Source organism: Cryptosporidium muris, genomic scaffold, assembly GCF_000006515.1.
Source record: "Cryptosporidium muris RN66 scf_1106632373431 genomic scaffold, whole genome shotgun sequence".
Taxonomy (NCBI): Eukaryota; Apicomplexa; class Conoidasida; order Eucoccidiorida; family Cryptosporidiidae; genus Cryptosporidium; species Cryptosporidium muris.
Window position 1 is genome coordinate 293,254 of NW_002196573.1, and position 18,901 is coordinate 312,154.

Below are 18,901 nucleotides of genomic sequence, written 5' to 3' on the forward strand. Positions count from 1 at the left end.
AAGGTTTTTTACACTAATTCATCTAATATAACATGCTATTTATAGTTATTTGTATTCTTTCAAAATTTAGCTAGTTTAATCATATCTAATAAACAACTGATCTCAGTTCTTAATACGCTATATCTCATATGCTTATGATTATTACTTCGAGGAGCTATTCACTGTAGAGTCTGTACATATAGCCTGAGCATAGTTGTCTTTGCAAATATCTTCTAACAATTTCACGATAGATAAAGTTTCAGGATCCATTTTAGGTATTAAACTCTTGTCGACAATAATAGTTTGTAAGAATGAGTCCGGTAAAAAATCAGGTATCTCATGCCTTGCTTTTGGTTCATGCCTTCTTTTACATTTAGGGCCGAATTTGCAAAATCCAAGAAAGTATTGAGCGCATAATGGTGTTTCGTCTGCCTTATGTTTGAATGGGCAATTCCCCAATGCTTCATCTACACATACTCCATATTTTTGGTATGTGAAACAGGGTGGCATTCTTTCATAGTCGTACTGATGTAAAAAATCACAAAAGTCACCTTTCATACACATATTACGAATCCAATGACGACAGACCACTGAGTGACGTCCACGAACATTAGGATCATGCCTTGTTACTGATTGATTCTGTAGTAAACGTAATTTTTCATCTTCCATACGCTCAATAACTTCCTCTACATATAATACATCCTCCTTCGGCATCTAATACTCGTTAGTATTATATTTTAAAAAGAAAAAACCACAAAAAACTGTCATAAAAATTGGGCGCAAATGCCTGCAGTAGTTTAGAAGTTATGCAAATTCCCCATCCTAATATTGACATTTTAAACTGACTGTGGGTTATCAATTATAGCTTTAGCAACACTATTTAGGCGTTGCTCAGCATTTAATATCTGTTCCATTTTCTGTGTCACATTCTGTAGTAATTCGACAAATTTATTTGTAGTACTTAAACAAATACTTGCTGCTACATTCATTTGATTTATCTTGATTTCCTCAGAGTGAAAATCCTGATTAAAACTATCCTTTCCTTTCATAAGCATAGTTTTAGGTAAGTTAGTATTAGTATCTATATTTTCTTCCAGTATGTTCATATTCAATATATCGTTTAGCTTTAGAGTCTCACTTCTTATTCTAGTCTTCAGTTTATCAGGATATTCTTTCCAAAACAGTTTTAAGTCTTCCAATAGTTTCTTTTGTTCATGAATCTTGTCATTAATTACAGATTTTAGTAAAAATACATCAGTTAGTGGTTGAATTTCTTGCTCTGTTTTTTTTACAATATCTGATTCGTCCAGTTTTATCTTCTCTTTCATCCAATCTGTATCATATATTAGACATTTTTGTAAGTTATTAAATATTCCACTCTCTCTTTCTATCATTATCTTCCTAATCATTTCGCACTTTCTTGTGCTCTTAATTTTTTTTTCAGTGTAGATTACAACAGCATCTTTAAAAATATTTCTATATGGTTCAATCATTTTTAAGCTGATTTTATTCATTTGGTCTATTGAGTATGGTGATTTTTGATATCTCTTGTTCAACCTTGGTATTACTCTAATCACTGGAGGAGCTGATTTACGAGATGATTTCGCAGCTTTCCTTACCTCAAAAACTGCAGGAGAATGTACAGAATAAGTAGCCTCTTCCATAATTCCAAATTTCAACTTTTTTTATCTTTTTTATTCTTTGTAATTTAAAATATATTTTTTGGAATTATTTTAGTACTTGACAAGTCCGTCCTGCAAACTTTGGTTGCAAACGCTATACCTTATCGAATTTGATTTTTTTTTTTGACTGAAGATAACTAAATTTGTTTTAGTTCTTTAATATAGATAATTTCTGGAAAAAAATTACCCAATAAAATTTTCACCAGAGGATAAAGAATTTTATATACCGGCATTTGCATGCAACCTTAAATGTGTCCACATGCAGATTTTCTAAAAAAGAAAAGTTGCAAAATAAGAACTTTTTTTTATTTGTTGTAATAAAATAGTCTTGAATGGTCTCTATTCCAAAGTATTAAAAAAAAATAGAAAGCAGATTGTGGGAAATTAGTCCGGCAACTTCTACCTATTACTATTCTCATTTTTATCCTTATTACTTTATTGTGTAAAATACAATATATAACATTCAGAAAAAATTAAATAAAAGCACTAGAAACTGCTAAAGATGAATTTAAGTGAATTAAGGAGAGTAAGAAGTGGAATTTATGAAGAAAATAGCAATTTATACTTAGACAGCTTAGAAGTACCAAAACTAAGAATTAAAGAACATATAGAAGATTCACACCGTCTAGTTTTCAGTGATCTAGATGGGGGAATACTTAAGACTGTTGATAAAAAAGACTCAGAAACTTTTCTACTGTGTGTATTTTACTCGATACCACATGATAGCACCAGAGTAAGTACAAAAACGGGTCAAAGATATGCTATTTGGAATATTAGCGATTTAAGAGAGCACAAATGTAAACTTTACTTATTTGGTGAGGCATTTAACAAACTAATAAGTGAGAAACCAGGTTATTTATACTTGATTTTTAATCCTAGTATAATAACTGGTTTAAATTGTAGTTCAATAAGTATAAGCTCTCCAGATCAGGTATTAAGGATAGGAAAAGTTAATGGACTTTCACTATGTAGAGGTATAAATCGAAGTGGGACTACATGTAGCAATCCAGTCGACATGAATTATCAGGGACCATTCTGTAAATACCATCTTTCTATTAAGACACGGCAGAAAAATGCTGAGATATTCGAGAGAAAGAACAAGGAATTAGGAAAGAAAATTAATTCTAATTTTGTGTATAATGGATATGATGGGATATTTTTCAGTAGTGAAAAAGTACTATCAAATAATGATACTCTTAATCAAAAAGATAAGCTTACAATGAACTATAGAAGGGTTCCAAATTTAAACACTAAAGAAGCAAATGCAATAAAGCAGGAAAATTGTCTCTCACAAGGTTTTAAAAGAAAAAAGATGCACTATAAGGAGTTATCAGAGAATCAGAAACAATTTAGGGTACTAGCTTTACAATTTGCTGACGCTTCAATCTCAATGAACAAGAAACATACTGGCAATATCTTGAAAATGCTGGCAGAATTTGATATGACATGTTTAACATTAGAAGATATACATGTTACTGGAATCCTAGATTTATTAGTGAAATATGAACTATCTTGTGAAGATATAGATTTTGCTATAATGGCACTAAAGATTAGATTTAGGATTTGTAACTCTAAAGCCTACAAACCTAGTTTTAGCGTTTCAACTGAAAAAAATTGTATTATAGATATGGATATCAGGGAAAATTTAGGTATAAATATCGAGACTGTTAGCACAGCTTTATCTACTAAAGATAAAAAGTCTGGCTCTGAAACAGCTATAGATATTTCTTGGAAATCCTTACGTAATCGAATTAATGATCGGAAAGAAGATATACAAGAAAAGATAAGTAATCAAGGTGGCTGTAATGCATTAATATCAACTATTCTAGGAGGAAATATTGAGAATAAATTAAAGAAGCAAAAAAAAAGTTATTCCGAAATATCGAAAATAGATATTATCAAGAGACTTGATGATGCCTTAGCTTTAAATTCTGTATGTGAAGATGCCGTCAAGAAGTACGAATATAAGGCAATACAAGAAAAGTTAAATAAACTGGAAGAAGATGATAAAATCGAACAGTATAGGCAAACTATTAATTCAATCTACATATATAATGCAATCAACTGTAAAATATGCAATACTTGGTCAGAGGGAATTCCTAATTTAAAGTGTAAAGATGATCATGAAGATCAACTTATTTATAATCAAAAAGCATTAAAGGAGTTTTGGAGCTGTAAAACATGCCAAATGCGACTTCAAAGCATCTGTGGATATATGATTCCGTACTGTCCAAAGTGCAAGGAGAAAACTCTCGCAAATGTTAGGAGAATATCTATGTACAAAAAGAAGAATGAGCCTGAATTACCTAAGGAATCACTTATTATAAAGGATGGAGAAGTTATTATTAAGCTAAAAGACATGAAACCAGTAGATGTATTGTAATTAGACAAGCTAGCTAATCAATAACATGATAGCAAAATACGAGATATAAAGAATCTAGGTAAATAGTACATTCAAGTGAATACATGTGAACACATCAAATATTAGCTTTTGATATGACTTGATAATTATTTAATAATCTATATATACTGGGTAATCATCATTAAACAAATTAGCATCACTTGAATGTCTAATTCTGTGATGTGATCTAGTATTGTTGTATCCGCTGTTATTTCTTCTGTAAGTTCTATTTCTATTGTAGTTTTTCTTGCTGTGATAATTTGTCCCATGTGAAAAGTTTAGACCTCTACCACCGTCCATTATAGTTCCTGGGATGATCCTGTCAGGATCTATTTGAGTTCTAAGTTCATCTCTCCACTGAAACCCAGCAGTTCCTCTTCCATAACGCCTATTTTCTAGTATATTGTCACCTGAATCCCAGTCAACTCTAATCTCTCTGCCATCGCAATATGACTGGTTTAAAAAGGATACAGCTGCTAGCGCATCTTTATGGTCGTAGTATTGTACAAAACAGAATCCACAAAATTGAAGAGTTTGCGAGTTTAAACCCATAATTACTTGTTTAACTGGTCCACAAGAATTAAATAGTTCGTATATGATATGCTCTGGAGTGAAAAAGGATAAATTCCCAACATATACAGTTGTAGACTTTGATATCTTCTCAAGCCAAGCTTCTTTAGAATAGTTTTTTTTATCAAAGTATGAATGCTCCTTACCTAGAGAGTGATATAAATGCGACATTTCTCCAGTTATATTGTATGTAATAAAGGAGTCTGTTGGCTTATTATTTACATACTGTATTCAAAAAGAAATATAGTTATTTAGCGCCAAAAATGACTGGTTTTATAAGGTACCAACTAGTTTCATACATTACATGCGTACCATCTTTAAATCAGCTTTCTATTTCATCATATAAGCTAATTTAACATAAATATTTTATTAAGAAATATTATAGATTGCTTAGAATAGCTTAGAAGAGATAAATTATCAATTTCATAGATTTTTCTAAATACTTTTGAAGAGACAAAGTTAAATAACACATTGAAATTTACCAATTGTGATTACTTACTCATCTTAATTATTTATTTTGTACTATATCTGATTATTAATAAATATATGGATATATAAATATTTGGATGGTGTTATACATGTGTGCACATATATTACACACAAAGTAGAGGAAATTTCACAAGGTTTAAGTAGTTACAATAGATGTCAAAATAGGTAAGTAAAAGGTGTCTAAGAGTTTATTCTTAGAAAGTATTCTCTTATAGTGAAGTTAAAACAGATATGCCTACTCCAATAGAAAAAAAGCTTGGAGGGCAGATTACATTTGACTGCAACAATGTGAGAGACAATGGTACAAGTAAAAAACTATCATCAACTCCAAAAGCATTTGGGTTACCACCTAGATTTAGTGATTCTGTTACAATAGGGACTGTAGATGGGCACAAACTATTAGTTGCAGCTAAAGTCCCTAATAACGTTATATTACACAAAACAGCATCAATAGCTAACTCAAGTGAAAATAAAAAAAAATCTTATAATAAATTGAATTATCCGAAAAATAATGAGCTTTCACATAATAGACATTTGATAAAGCTAAACAAAACTCCCAAATCTGTTAAGTTTGGAAAAGAATCAGATTCATTAGTAACCAATACAAAAGTAGAGGAAATAAATTCGATTTTCTGTTCAGTGAATAAGGATTTAGAAGAATTATCTAGACAAATGTCAATTCATATTCCATTAGATACTACTAATCGTGCAAGTGAAGATAAAGATATAAATTTGACATCATTAGATTTCCAGCAATCATCGAACTCAGATAATGTATATTCAAAGAACAAAAGTAAAGGTAGTGCAAATTTGAACTTACTTGAGGTGTCTTCTATATCTAGCCCAGGAACTTCCTCAGAAATATCCTTAAATAGTGAGATGGAAAATTTTAGCAGTGATAGTAATGTTTCATCTTCAACACATGATAGGTCAGTAACATCACAATCTACCTCTAAATATAACAAAAAGTTTCCACAATTAATTAAGAGTCAAACAAATATAATGGGAGAGCTGATACACAAGTTATCAAACTCTATTTCAGTCTTAAAGGATATGATCTTAGGAAGGGATGATTTTGTTCATATTATTAGAGATCAGATAAGTCAAAGTGATAGTGAAGTTCTGACTTTATCTAAACAAATAGAAAAGATGCAAAGAGATTTGGAGCTAGAGATATGTGAAAAAAATAAATATAAGAGTAGTATGAAAAAATTGTTAGTTGGAATACAAGAAGGCAATGTTCATGGTTCACTAAGAAACTATCTTGTGGAGATACAGAGTATGAAGATACAGGAAGAAAGACTTAGATCAAATTTGAGTGAATCGGAATTGACAATAATAAAACTACAGCAAGAAAATAAAAATCTGAATGATGAGAAATTAAAAGATAAGGAGACAATTGAAAAACAGGTAGATAAGATTCATCGCTTAAATTTAGTTGTAAATCAAATTACTCAGGAAAAGTTAGAGTTGATAGAAAGTAAAGAATATCTTAATGGAAAAATTGACGAACTATACGAAACTATAAAGTGCAGAGATGATGAGAATATGATAGCATTTGAAGAAGTAAAGAGATCAAGTGAATTAAATGGGGTACTACAGGATCATGTAATGTTACTAAAGGCTCAACTGGAAATAGAGGCTGAAGACAGGTTAACTACAGAGAAAAAAGCTAAGGAATCTTTAAATGAAGTAGATACTCTTAAAGAGAAGATCAAATCACTGGAGCATAGAGAAAGTATTTTAATGAGTGCATTAGAAGATAGTTCATATAGAATGACAGACATTGACAAGGCTCTAGAAACACAGAAGAGAGAATATGAAGCGATTATATCCAAAGAAAATAAAAAATACAATAAACTTTTACATGCATACAAGCTTCAGACTGAAAAATTAACTGAGATAGAAGAAAAATTAAGCCAAAAAATTAAGTCAGAAGAAGAATTAATTAAGTGGAATAATGAGTTACAAGAAAGATTTGGATCCTTTGAAAATCATATTAGAAGATTACTGGACGCAAGAGATAACGAAATAATACAATTAAACGATTATATGGATAAACAGCTTAAGAAAAAAGATGAAGAAGTGAATATTAAAATACAGGAGTTATGTCGTGTACAACAAAATAGAGAGAAGAAGTTGATTAACCAAATTCTAGATCAACATGATGGATTTGAGAAACAAAGAATACAGCTTGAGTATGAAATACATGAAATAAAGGATATATATACAAAGAAACTTGATGATGCTAGAAAGTTAGAAAGTGAGAAACAGACAAGATTAGTAGAGTCTTTGGCTAATAAAGAGCATGAAATACTTGTAAAAGAACATTTGATTCACGAAATAGACTCAAAAAAGAGTGAAATAGAGAAAGAGCTCTGCAACGTAAAGCAGAGACTACAGGAATTGCAAGATGAAAAGAATGCTACAGTAGAAAAACTATTAGCTTTACAAGAGTGGGGAATTATTATTGAAAGTACTCATGAGATGGATCCCCAATTACAATTGTCTCTAAATACAAGGCTTGAAGAGCTAAGACAAAAAGTAAATCATTTAGAACAGCAAGAGGTTTACTTGGCTAATCGAATTGAGCATCAAAATTTAGTCAATCAAGAAGATAATATGCAGTAGAGAGAAAGTCACAGTTAAGGAATATAATTAAAAGTATACTTAAGTTTATGACTCCTAATAATTATTTTCATATATTCGGTCCATACTTAAAGTTATATATATTTAAGTAGCTTATTCAGTATTATCCTTATTGTATGAATCTTGTGACGGCATATTTTCTGTAAGCTTCAAATATTCTTCAGAGCTGAACGGAATACTTCTATTACCATGTGTCCATGAAAAGTTATTTTGAATAAAGTAATTCTCAGGATAATAACTAATGCAAACTGATCGTCCTGAAAACTTCATCTTATAAAGGTTTATCTTAGCATCTATCGCATTCTGAACATCATTATACAATACAAATACACTACCATAAATTGAAAAATATCCTGAATCCTCGCTCTTAAAAGCACTTGCTGGTCGAGGTATTACAATATGTTTAATATTGCCATATTTACAAACCTCTTGTTTTATCTCATCCATAATCTCGTTATATATATTATCTACAACTAGTTCTTCTGGTGTAATTATATTGGAAATCTTTATACAACGGCAGGGTATTTGCCCCCGTAATAAAAAAGTGGAGATTTCTGAATAATCTGAGGATAATTGTTTAACTTCATAATCATAAATCTTGTGAATTTCATCAGATAATACGTTGAGAATATACTTGTTTTGTAAAGCTTCATGAGATCTAAATGCATTTAATTTTAAGTTGCAGACATTTTGAGTATTTACTCTTCTAATAACTCTCTCAGTTATTACAACATCTTCGAACTCGCAAATAGCTATTTTCAAGCAATTAGAAGATTCAATTCTACCTTTATTAGAGTTAGGAGGAACATACAATAACTTAATTGCTTGGTTTCCATTAACTTCCCTAATTATATCTTCAATATCTTCATCTGAGTATGAGTATGGAAATCCACTAATTACAATGCGGTCAGCCTTTTTAATTATTGGTTGTATATTGGATAAAAATGTGGTGTTGCTCTGAGTAGAAATACTGGAAACTACACTATTATTTGGTTCATTACTACTATTTATGTTGGAGCTATTCTCTATGGTTTTTGGTCTCCCTATACGAAGAATATTCCCATTCAAATTTATAGTATTATTCAGTTGAAGAGCCATATTTGCTTCTTCCATCGATCTACATTCGCAAAATGCATACTTACCATCTGAACTAATCCAAGCTGATACAAATGGATTACCTGGAGTTGTGATATTGCAATTCTTTATTAAAAATTGGTTCATAAATTCCAATAATGTAGTTGTACCAATGCCACTTGGTAAATTACCAACATAAACCTCCCTATAAGGCTTTGCGGTATTTGAACTATTCAGTGGGCTCGAATTACTTGTTGTAGAAGTAAAATTTGTGAGAATAGAAGAACTTCGTTGATTTTGGAGTTCTTTAGGAGGGCTATCAAATCGGAATTGTCGTGCTTTACCTGAACGGCTACTTGAAGCTTGATATATATGTGACGATGATTCATTTGATTTTTCAAATCTAAAGTATTTATCCAATTTGCTGTAGCTATCAAAGTTTTTTGTAAACTTCTCACTTTGATTGCCTAAAGGTGAACTCTCGTAAGCGTCACCATCAGATTTATTAACATTGCAGTAGTTACTTGAGATACTCGTATCTGAATCTCTCTTTCTTTGGCTAGTACTTGCATCATAATCTCTACTTTTGTATCTATTCCTTCTTATAAAATCCTCTCGTTTGGATTTGTATTGTTTGGAATTGTAAGGATGGTATCCATAGTTAGTATACTCATCAGAGTAAGAAGAATGGCTGAAACTTGAAGATGAAGAGAATGATACAGAACGACGCTCACGTCTCTTATATCGTGACATATATCCTAGAATTAATAGTGCTTAAATGCGCAACTGAAAGTTCTAAGCATTTGTATGCTCCCAGATATTAGAAACATAATGCAACAAACAGAAAAATGAGCTAAAAATGTAGCGCCTTTGTATACCTGTGTAATTCGGTAACTTAGCCAAGGCTAGCTATAAAAGTGTTTACATACTGTAAAATATATCTACAAGTTCATTATACTTTTTAGAGACATATTGAGGCTTTAATATATTTTAAAATTAGTAGTTCTATAGATTAAAAGGCTCTGGTTTTATTAAAGGTCTGGTTTAAACTGAACTTGATGGAATGTCCTTAAAAAAGGAGTACGTGATTGGATGCGTCGGAAAGCCATCTTCTGGCAAATCAACCTTCTTTAACTCAGCTACTGATAGCACTGCGAAGATTGGCAACTATCCATTTACAACTATTGAACCAAATGTTGGTATCACTTATTACACTACTAAATGTCCATGTAAGACCTATAATGTAAAGTGTAAACCAAATTATGGGATGTGTAAAGATGGAAGGAGATATATACCTATAAAAATACTGGATATAGCTGGACTAATTCCAGGAGCTTATCAAGGCAATGGTTTAGGTAATAAGTTTCTGGATGATCTACGTCATGCAGATGTGTTACTACATATTATTGATATAAGTGGTACAACCAATGAAAAGGGTGAAGAAACACTACAATATGATCCAATAAAGGATCATGATTGGCTATGTACGGAATTAGAGATGTGGATATTTAATAATATCTATACTTCCTGGTCAGCTATTATTAGAAAACAAAAGATGGGGAATATATCAATATTTAAAATACTTCAAAGTCAATTTTCTGGATATGGATCAAATGAAGCTATAATTACTAAGTTGTTAGATCTAATGAAACTGAGAGATACAACAGATCTCTCACTATGGTGTAAGGAAGATATTATTTTTCTTGTGAAGATATTTATTCAAGTGAGATTTCCTTTTGTATTGGTTTTAAATAAAGCTGACAAGGTAAATAAAAATACAAGCAATAATATCATTCGTATTCACGAAAAATATGGGGATTCTTGCAAAATAGTTGTTGCTTCTTCATTAGCAGAGTGCTTTCTGAAGAAGATGGTAAAGCAGAGCTATATTCGTTACATAGAAGATGATAATGATGATTCGTTTAGCAATAAAGTGACGTTTGTAACATCAAATGATTCAGGTAAATTATATAATAAAGATGACGAGAAACCACTGAAAGAGTTGGATGATAAATTAAAGAACCGTCTTGAAAATATTAAAGATATGGTTCTATTTAGATATGGTGTTACAGGTATAAAGGAAGCCATTAATGCAGCTGTTGAATTATTAGATATTATTCCCGTATATCCAGTAAGAAATATACGTTATTTCACAACAAATTCGAATATGAAAGGTGTACAAGCAAGTGGTTCATATGGGAATATAGTTGGTTCTTCAAATATAGCCCTTCAAGATTGCTTACTTGTAAAGAATGGAACGACAGTAAGACAACTTGCTAAAATACTGGGGCATGATATTGACAAGAATTATCTATATGCAGAGACTATTGGTTGTGTTAAGGTTGCAGATGACCAGCCTTTGTCAAACAACCTGAACATTGTTAAAATTATAACCACCAAGCAAATTAATTCTGTTTAAATAACTGGTAATATATAGAATTAATTTATTATCTGGAAATATAAATGGGACTCAATATAGTTTATTTAATTTAAGCTTTCAATTTCTCTCTAATAATACAATAATTAAATAGCTAAACTATTACAATATTTTATTATAAAGACAAATTCCACTAAGTTCAAATATGATCATAACTCTTATAGATATCATTATATTATACTAGTTTCAACTAAATTTCATGACTTTACGATTATGTCCTAATACTACCTCTTATGATATTTTTTGTTAAACTTGATAATAGATGTGACTCTTTATATCGGAAAAAAGTAGATATTTATAGTTAATACTACCCAGGAATATTGGACTCATTAGGATATACTAAAGAATAGGTTTATTATAGATTACTCGATAAACTTAAATTTTTTTGATAAAGTTTCACTTTTATTGCAAATGAAGGGTTGCATTTTCTAAGATATATTCAATAGCAACATTTGTATTGAATAAATCCCTCAACATAACATAATTAGCTCTGCTTTGTTTCAGTCTGCAGAATGTACGGGAGTCTTTTCTGATGCAATAATTTCGAAAGACACTGTTAGGAACTTTATGAAATGTTCCATCATGATTATAAAACATTGAATCACTAAATGCACCAACAATATAAGAATAGTCTATGTATTCTTGATCATTATTGCCATTATTATTAATAGTACTATTAGAATTGCTAGCAGAGTTTAAGGAATAGTTTGATTTCATACCGAAGTAGAATTCTGCTGAATTGCATTGAATATATCCACTAGGACATATACAGCCGTTGCTTTTATCCTCTTCCTTATCAAATATAATTGGATTAATGGACGAATTATTATGTGTCATTGCTGTACCATTTATATTTAGTTGATCCTTAGAAAATAATTCACATTTTGAACTAAGTATTTTTTGAGCAAGTAAGATATCTTCAATATTATATGGGATAACAGCACTCAGAATATTGAATAAATACGATATTTTTTCTTTATTTGAGTAATTCAAAGATTTATCTATTTTTTTCGTAAAGTTTTGATGATCTATATCTATGTTAATGCTTAAACTATCATTAAAGTTCGTTTGATAGTTATTAAGAAAGTCCTTGAATTGGAAACTTGCCATGTTTGTCTTAAATTTAAAATATATATCTGGACATATAGGTAAATCATTGCAATTTTCTTGTTGCAATGTGGTGAAAATACTACAACTACCTTGCAATATATCTCGTGTTCTCCTTCTTTTACTATTTATTACTATTATTGGATTATAAACTTTTTGATCACTACGTATTACTTTTGAAGATTGTCTTATGCTACTTTTACATGGTGAACTACAACCTGACCAATTTGTCCATTCCGACACTACACATAAATCTAAGGGTTGACAAAGAATGAAACTATTTGCACATATACCAGAAGGTGGATCCATTGAATATGAAACCCAAGATTTACTTTTGCAATCAAACCTCTTTCGATTAAAACCGAATATCAAATTTTTACCATGTTTAGTTTTTTTGTTGGAGATACTTTCACATATTTCTTCAACCTGTTGTTTCCATCTTGATGCAGTATTTTCCATGCTATAACCAATACAAGGCTTCATATATTTAGGACAAACACAAGAACCTAAAGTACTATCATAATATGATGATTCTGCCACGACAAAAATACATTCATCGACTTTATAACCTTCATTTTCTAATAGATTTTGAGGTATACTTCGTATTAGATCTTTTTCAGACAAAATTCCCATTAATAGTGGTTTTGCTTGAATATTATTTAAAGTTGAATTCCTCATATTCTCAAAGTTATCAATAGTCTCAGGCTCTTTAACCAAATGAGTAAATATATCTGCATTCCTGCATAATCTAACTTCTTTGTTACTTGGATGATTCATAATATGATTGTATTTACCCTGATGGTTAGTACAGTTAGTTGTTAATATACTTCTTTCTCTATATTGTACATAGGATGAGTTCTCCATAACACAAGTGGACCAAGAGCTCCAAACTGAATATTCACACTTTTTACATACTTGATCTTCCAATCTTGAACATCTCCTTGAAATCCTTTTTGTTTTTGAACATGATTGATTATTTATATTCTTGGACTTTATAAGATTTACAATTTGGAATTCACTTCCTTCTACGAAACAATTCGAGGTGCAGTTTACCCATTTATTTTCTAATGGAACTTCATATTCACAACAATCATCTACAGATATGCAACCTTGAGTTTGTATCTGAGAATCGCAATTCATTAACTTATATTCCTCTAATAGTTTAACACTTGTCATTCTATTTAATGAACTAATTTTAGTTTCATCAACTCTTCTCCCTCTTGTCTGAATACCCCACCCACAAAAATTACTACATCTACTCCAGGGTGTCCATTCTCCGTAATATTGGCAATTTTTGTTCAAAATTTGGGGTGTCTTATGAATAATCAAATTATTACACCAGTAACTAAACCAATTATTTTTTTTATTAGAAACTTCTTGTTTACTACCCAAGATTTTTTTACATTCATTACTATATCTTTTCTGATATAATTGAGAATTTAGAGTATAAGCAGTTGAGTTTAACGTTCTCATTGTACTGTAAAGTACTTGTAATATTTCGTTGCTCATTGAATCAAAATCTATATCCTTCAAATACTGTGTAGTCATAATTGGACTTCCAAAATGTTTGTATAAATCACTAAACTGGTCTTGCTCTGTAAAATTCCACATAGGAAACAGTAGGGAAATTGATGATGCAATTTTATTTGAAATTTTACTACTTAATATTTTGTATGGCCTATCTAAAAGTTCGCAATCTATTAGATTTAAATTTTTATAGTTCTTTTTTGACTTTACATTTTCTGGCTTTAGCCAAGATACAAAACTGTATCCTTTTTTGGGTTCATTAAAGCTTGAATCCACTTGATCAGATATATTTTGGCTATTTATTTCTAAAAATAATGATAGATTATATATATGTGTCCTGTCCTTAAAATTAAAAATAGTACTATTGCAAAACGCAGCCAGTTGTGGGTCTGTCATTAGATCCTTATATATTTCATGCAATAAAGCTGATTCAGATATTTCAGATTCGTTTTTAGTTAAGATACCCCAATCCCCAATATAAACATCCTCTTCTTTAGTATTTGTGTTAGTAAAATTCTTTATATTATTATATACAATCTCCTTTATTTCCCCATCAGGATTTATCAGTGCATAGTTTACCTTCTTCTTTTGCTCAATAAGTGGATTCAAAAAAGCTTTTCTTCCAATAGTTGTACTTGGAGTACTAAAAAATATCCAAAAAAAGCTTATTATACATCTTATTGAATTCATCTAAATTCAAAATCTCTATATGAATGTCATGAAAGTACTTATATTTACTATTTACACTGCATGCATGCAATAGCTTGTGGATTAAGCGCCAACATAACTGTAATAAAAAAGCGCTGTGTTCTTGTACTCAAAAGCATAATTTTTTTTTTTATAAAGAAAGGAAACAACGCAAAGTTTCACCTAAATATTTTATTAATAGGATTAATATTGTTTAAGATTATTTCTTGAAATATTTATCTTAATACTCCTTTTCCAAAGTTATACTTTCAATGTATATACTTAATGTAAGGCTCCAGACGGCGGTAATTTTTGTCAATGTATCAGATTTATTACTTTGACAATGAAAACTTGCAAGATGCTTTGAAACAAATTATTCATATTTAAGATATATAAAGTTTTAAATATGATTTGGATAATTTTTACATACTTCTTTATTATTGTCCTTAGTCTTTCCTTACTATATTCATCCAGAGTCTTTCAATTTGGATTACTTTTATTAAGATTTGTATCTAACAACATCAGTAAAACTATTAGTAATTCTAGATCAAAAGAAAAAGCTATAATCATCTTAGGTCCTTCAGGATCTGGAAAGACGACCTTTTTTTATATGGTAAGTGTAGATTTAGGAATATTACTATTTATACAAATAATACTCCAACTCTTTGTTAATAAAGATTAAAAATCGAAAGTTTCAACATACCACCATATCAATGAAAAGTAATGTGATGGAATTGAATTATCCAGAAAATACACTCCTAATTGATATCCCTGGGAATACAAGAATTGCTAAAAACGAAATTCTTAGATATATACCAATAACTAAAGCTATTATAATGATGATTGATAGCACTAGTAAATCAAGTTTCAGGGAATGTGCAGAACTACTCTACTTTGTAATTTGTGAAGTAATAGCTAAAAGTATATCTTACAGTAGAGATACTCATAAAAAAATAAAAGGTACTCCCATTTTCATTATATGTAACAAAAATGATTTGTCTTCTAGTAGGAATGAAAGTTATATAAAGGAGGAAATTGAGAGAACAATGTAAGTTTAACATATCTAAGAATATAAAAAGTACCATTATAAATATAATTAATTATATTTTCGTTTAAAATTATAGTGACAGAATACGAAATAGCCAAAGTTTACTTGTTGAGAGAAACACACTTGGAGATTTGGATAATCCATTCAACTTTGATGATTTGCCAAATATCAAAGTATCAATTTTCAAAACAAGCCTATTGGAATACAATGAGGATGTCATAATGGCTATTCAAAAATGTCTTAATTTCAATTAAATTCATTGATATTAATAGCCAATTAATAAAAATGAAGAATTAATATTTTGTAATTTGCCATTACAATATTACTAGGTAATGAACTAATATATATCTAATCAAATATTTTCATTCAACATTTATTTAGCACTTATATCTCCCTCCTTTAAAATAATATTAACTGAATTTCTGTACAATATTGAAATAGTTTCCCATGCTCAATTATCAGTATTTGTTGGCGCACTGTTCCTAATATTCCTAATAGTATCGCAGTAGTAACAAATTTTGTAGAGTTTAGAATACTATATATATAATGGAAGAATGGAATGGGAAACAGATATATGTAGAATTAAACTTTGTCCATGTATAAGTAATATAAATTTGGGTAGAAATGTAGTACAAAGTCTCAAGGATACTAAAGCTAATTTAATTTTGTGCAGTGATACTAGTAATGACAAGGAAAATTACTTAGAAAATCGAAATATTTGCAAAATGAATATTCCTTATTGTGAATTATATCCCAAATTCCTCTATATTCCACATTTATGGAAAATAAAAAGTCATAATAAAGATTTAGATAGAGATATTCACTATAATATATCTAAAATTGTTATATTATTTGTCACAATACAAATATATGACCAAATATCCAATTTAAATACTAATCATAACATAAAATCTAGTAAATTTGGTCACCCTGTTGTTGATTGTGTTTATGAAGAGATTCAATTACACATGAGCTCAAATTATAAAGTAGATTCTCAAGATCAAACTCGTTGTATAGTAATATGGATTGGAATAAGAGATTGTTTGTCTCAAGAGGCATTGTTAAGAGAAAGTTCTAATCATTTAGCAAACTTCCAAAATAATGATTCATTAAACTTTTCTGGGCAAACTAGTTTAGATATGGCAATTACATATTTACTAATACATTTATCAAGTGACAGTATTGAAGTCAGAAATGAAGCAGATGTAACTGTATATCTGTATAGCATTATATCTAGTATTGGTGAAGCACAAAAACGTCCAGTTCCATCGAAATATAAACCGAAAAGTAATAATTCAACTGCAGCTGATAGTATTTGGGTATCACAACTAATTCAAATACCTGGGTTATCAGATGAATCTGCAAAGGCTATTGCTGATAAATTTCCTAATCCATCAAAATTAATTCAGTTTATTAATGAAGATGGGAATGATTTTCAGAATTTAAGTAATAAACGAAAGCACATCGATAATATATTTGAAATAATGGGTTCTAAGAAAAGCTGCCATAAAGAGCCAGAATGGCTGATTACACTTGCAAATTTAACATATCTATCTTCTAATGGAATAGGCTTAAGGAAGCTTGGGAGGTCCCGCGCTAAAAAGCTTGCTATAATGTATAGCAGAAATGCCTTACCAGATGATATACTATCCAATAATACTAAGAATTCACATTAAACACTTAGTTCTGGCTATAGACATTTTTATTATATTTATAAAACATATTAGGGAATATTTGTAGAATACTCTTGAAGAGGTTATATTTTTGAGGAAATATTTTGGAAATTATTGAAGCTAGTATAAATAATGGGGGGGGGGAGCAAAGATATTTTTGATTTGTTAATAATATATTGTAGTAGAAATTAATCATTTATTTAAATATGAATAATATATCTAGAGCTAAGGAGGCTGAAAGTGAATATCGTCGTGGTTTACTACTTGAATATCAAGGAAATCTGATTCAGGCAATAGGATGTTATAGAAGAGCTTTGAAGATATTTCCTGATCTTGATGAAAAGAGTATGGTCTTAAATTTGACTGAAAAACAGAGGTATCGTAGGGATTTGTATTATTTTAATATTGATAGTGAAGACGAGTTAGTTGACTCTATATATGAAAATACATCAAGTAGTATTTTAGATAAAAGAAACCAATTTTCAGAATCTATTACTAATACAGATAATAGGAGTAATATTCAAGTATCACTTCAACACTTTTTTTTGGTTAGAAGAAACTTCCTGAATAGTATGAAGTCTGACTATATGTCAAAGATAATCCAACTTCTTGATATAGATAAATGGGATAGAATGGATATTTCAACAGTTACTAAATCTATAAATTGTTATTCGATGTATTTAATTCTAAATCCATTAACTTTTGGAGAAATTATGTTGTATTTAGATACCTTTTCATGTGGTATACTAAGCACAACATGTAAATATTTCAACTATTTAGTAAAAACATCTTGGATATGGGAATATAAGTGTCATTGTATCTGGGGAAACTCAATATGGTCTAGCACTCTTATAAATTCGTCAACAATATCTAAACACTATTATTATACGCTTTATCTTAATCATCCGAGAATCAGATATGATGGAATATATATTAGTCGCTGTTCGTACTTTCGAAAAATATCTGAATCAGGTAATATTCATCTTGATGATATTCAGAGGCAGAAATGTATGTGTGATTTGTCTATAATTCAAGTTACTTATTATCGTTATTTACTATTCATTGCAAATACCAATATAGTCTTAATACTTAGAAGCTCCCAAAATCCTATTGATGTTGTAAAGTATCTTAAGAGTCACAAACTTGTTTCTAAGTATTTACAACTTGTAAATATTAAAGATAATTTGGATTTACAAATCAAATTAGAAGATAGTGATATTAATAATTTAATTATTGGAACATGGTGTTTCAAGCCTAATGAAATTTGTAAATCTGAAGATTCAAATGATATTATCATTATATATAAAGAATATCCAACAATTATTAACGAGGTTTCATTTAAAATTCAAGGTAGTGACACTAATAAATCAAATGGATATCTCAAATATACTGAATTTAAAATGACCAAAATTAATGGGAACTATTCTGACTCCACTTATCTGTGTGTTGATAATAATCACTTTAGATCATTTGAATTTTACAGAATTAGATCTTATCGTCATCTTTATTAGATGATAATAACTTTTTAATAAATTACATATATATATTTTTATTTTCAATTTATTTCTAGATATATTT

General features: G+C 29.7%; 11 protein-coding genes across 11 annotated transcripts, besides 6 other annotated features; 6 read left to right on the top strand and 5 right to left on the bottom strand.

The window, feature by feature from the left end:
• Nucleotides 1–141: 141 nt before the first annotated feature.
• CMU_008160 (zinc finger (CCCH type) domain-containing protein) lies at nt 142–693 on the bottom strand (the record flags this gene model as incomplete). The annotated part of the gene is made up of 1 exon (XM_002140638.1): nt 142–693. One exon carries the CDS (start codon nt 691–693, stop codon nt 142–144), a length of 552 nt encoding a protein of 183 aa, XP_002140674.1.
• A 122-nt stretch (nt 694–815) lies between these two features.
• CMU_008170 (uncharacterized protein) lies at nt 816–1,643 on the bottom strand (the record flags this gene model as incomplete). The annotated part of the gene is made up of 1 exon (XM_002140639.1): nt 816–1,643. The coding sequence occupies one exon, from the start codon at nt 1,641–1,643 to the stop codon at nt 816–818; it is 828 nt and encodes a 275-aa protein (XP_002140675.1).
• A 16-nt stretch (nt 1,644–1,659) lies between these two features.
• Nucleotides 1,660–1,703: a sequence feature (AT_rich).
• A 460-nt stretch (nt 1,704–2,163) lies between these two features.
• On the top strand, nt 2,164–4,044 carry CMU_008180 (uncharacterized protein; the record flags this gene model as incomplete). The annotated part of the gene is made up of 1 exon (XM_002140640.1): nt 2,164–4,044. The coding sequence occupies one exon, from the start codon at nt 2,164–2,166 to the stop codon at nt 4,042–4,044; it is 1,881 nt and encodes a 626-aa protein (XP_002140676.1).
• Nucleotides 4,045–4,173: 129 nt separating this feature from the next.
• On the bottom strand, nt 4,174–4,803 carry CMU_008190 (RNA recognition motif. family protein; the record flags this gene model as incomplete). The annotated part of the gene is made up of 1 exon (XM_002140641.1): nt 4,174–4,803. One exon carries the CDS (start codon nt 4,801–4,803, stop codon nt 4,174–4,176), a length of 630 nt encoding a protein of 209 aa, XP_002140677.1.
• Nucleotides 4,804–4,980: 177 nt separating this feature from the next.
• Nucleotides 4,981–5,016: a sequence feature (AT_rich).
• A 336-nt stretch (nt 5,017–5,352) lies between these two features.
• CMU_008200 (uncharacterized protein) lies at nt 5,353–7,752 on the top strand (the record flags this gene model as incomplete). Its single annotated transcript, XM_002140642.1, has 1 exon — nt 5,353–7,752. The coding sequence occupies one exon, from the start codon at nt 5,353–5,355 to the stop codon at nt 7,750–7,752; it is 2,400 nt and encodes a 799-aa protein (XP_002140678.1).
• Nucleotides 5,588–5,615: a sequence feature (AT_rich).
• A 111-nt stretch (nt 7,753–7,863) lies between the features above and the next one.
• CMU_008210 (RNA recognition motif. family protein) lies at nt 7,864–9,597 on the bottom strand (the record flags this gene model as incomplete). The annotated part of the gene is made up of 1 exon (XM_002140643.1): nt 7,864–9,597. One exon carries the CDS (start codon nt 9,595–9,597, stop codon nt 7,864–7,866), a length of 1,734 nt encoding a protein of 577 aa, XP_002140679.1.
• Nucleotides 9,598–9,907: 310 nt separating this feature from the next.
• On the top strand, nt 9,908–11,263 carry CMU_008220 (uncharacterized protein; the record flags this gene model as incomplete). Its single annotated transcript, XM_002140644.1, has 1 exon — nt 9,908–11,263. One exon carries the CDS (start codon nt 9,908–9,910, stop codon nt 11,261–11,263), a length of 1,356 nt encoding a protein of 451 aa, XP_002140680.1.
• Nucleotides 11,264–11,683: 420 nt separating this feature from the next.
• CMU_008230 (thrombospondin type 1 domain-containing protein) lies at nt 11,684–14,605 on the bottom strand (the record flags this gene model as incomplete). Its single annotated transcript, XM_002140645.1, has 1 exon — nt 11,684–14,605. One exon carries the CDS (start codon nt 14,603–14,605, stop codon nt 11,684–11,686), a length of 2,922 nt encoding a protein of 973 aa, XP_002140681.1.
• Nucleotides 14,606–15,008: 403 nt separating this feature from the next.
• On the top strand, nt 15,009–15,904 carry CMU_008240 (uncharacterized protein; the record flags this gene model as incomplete). Its single annotated transcript, XM_002140646.1, has 3 exons — nt 15,009–15,215; nt 15,280–15,650; nt 15,727–15,904. 3 exons carry the CDS (start codon nt 15,009–15,011, stop codon nt 15,902–15,904), a joined length of 756 nt encoding a protein of 251 aa, XP_002140682.1.
• Nucleotides 15,686–15,711: a sequence feature (AT_rich).
• A 300-nt stretch (nt 15,905–16,204) lies between the features above and the next one.
• On the top strand, nt 16,205–17,326 carry CMU_008250 (uncharacterized protein; the record flags this gene model as incomplete). Its single annotated transcript, XM_002140647.1, has 1 exon — nt 16,205–17,326. One exon carries the CDS (start codon nt 16,205–16,207, stop codon nt 17,324–17,326), a length of 1,122 nt encoding a protein of 373 aa, XP_002140683.1.
• A 22-nt stretch (nt 17,327–17,348) lies between these two features.
• Nucleotides 17,349–17,369: a sequence feature (AT_rich).
• Nucleotides 17,370–17,529: 160 nt separating this feature from the next.
• CMU_008260 (TPR repeat-containing protein) lies at nt 17,530–18,834 on the top strand (the record flags this gene model as incomplete). Its single annotated transcript, XM_002140648.1, has 1 exon — nt 17,530–18,834. The coding sequence occupies one exon, from the start codon at nt 17,530–17,532 to the stop codon at nt 18,832–18,834; it is 1,305 nt and encodes a 434-aa protein (XP_002140684.1).
• A 3-nt stretch (nt 18,835–18,837) lies between these two features.
• Nucleotides 18,838–18,901: part of a sequence feature (AT_rich) that runs on past the window's edge.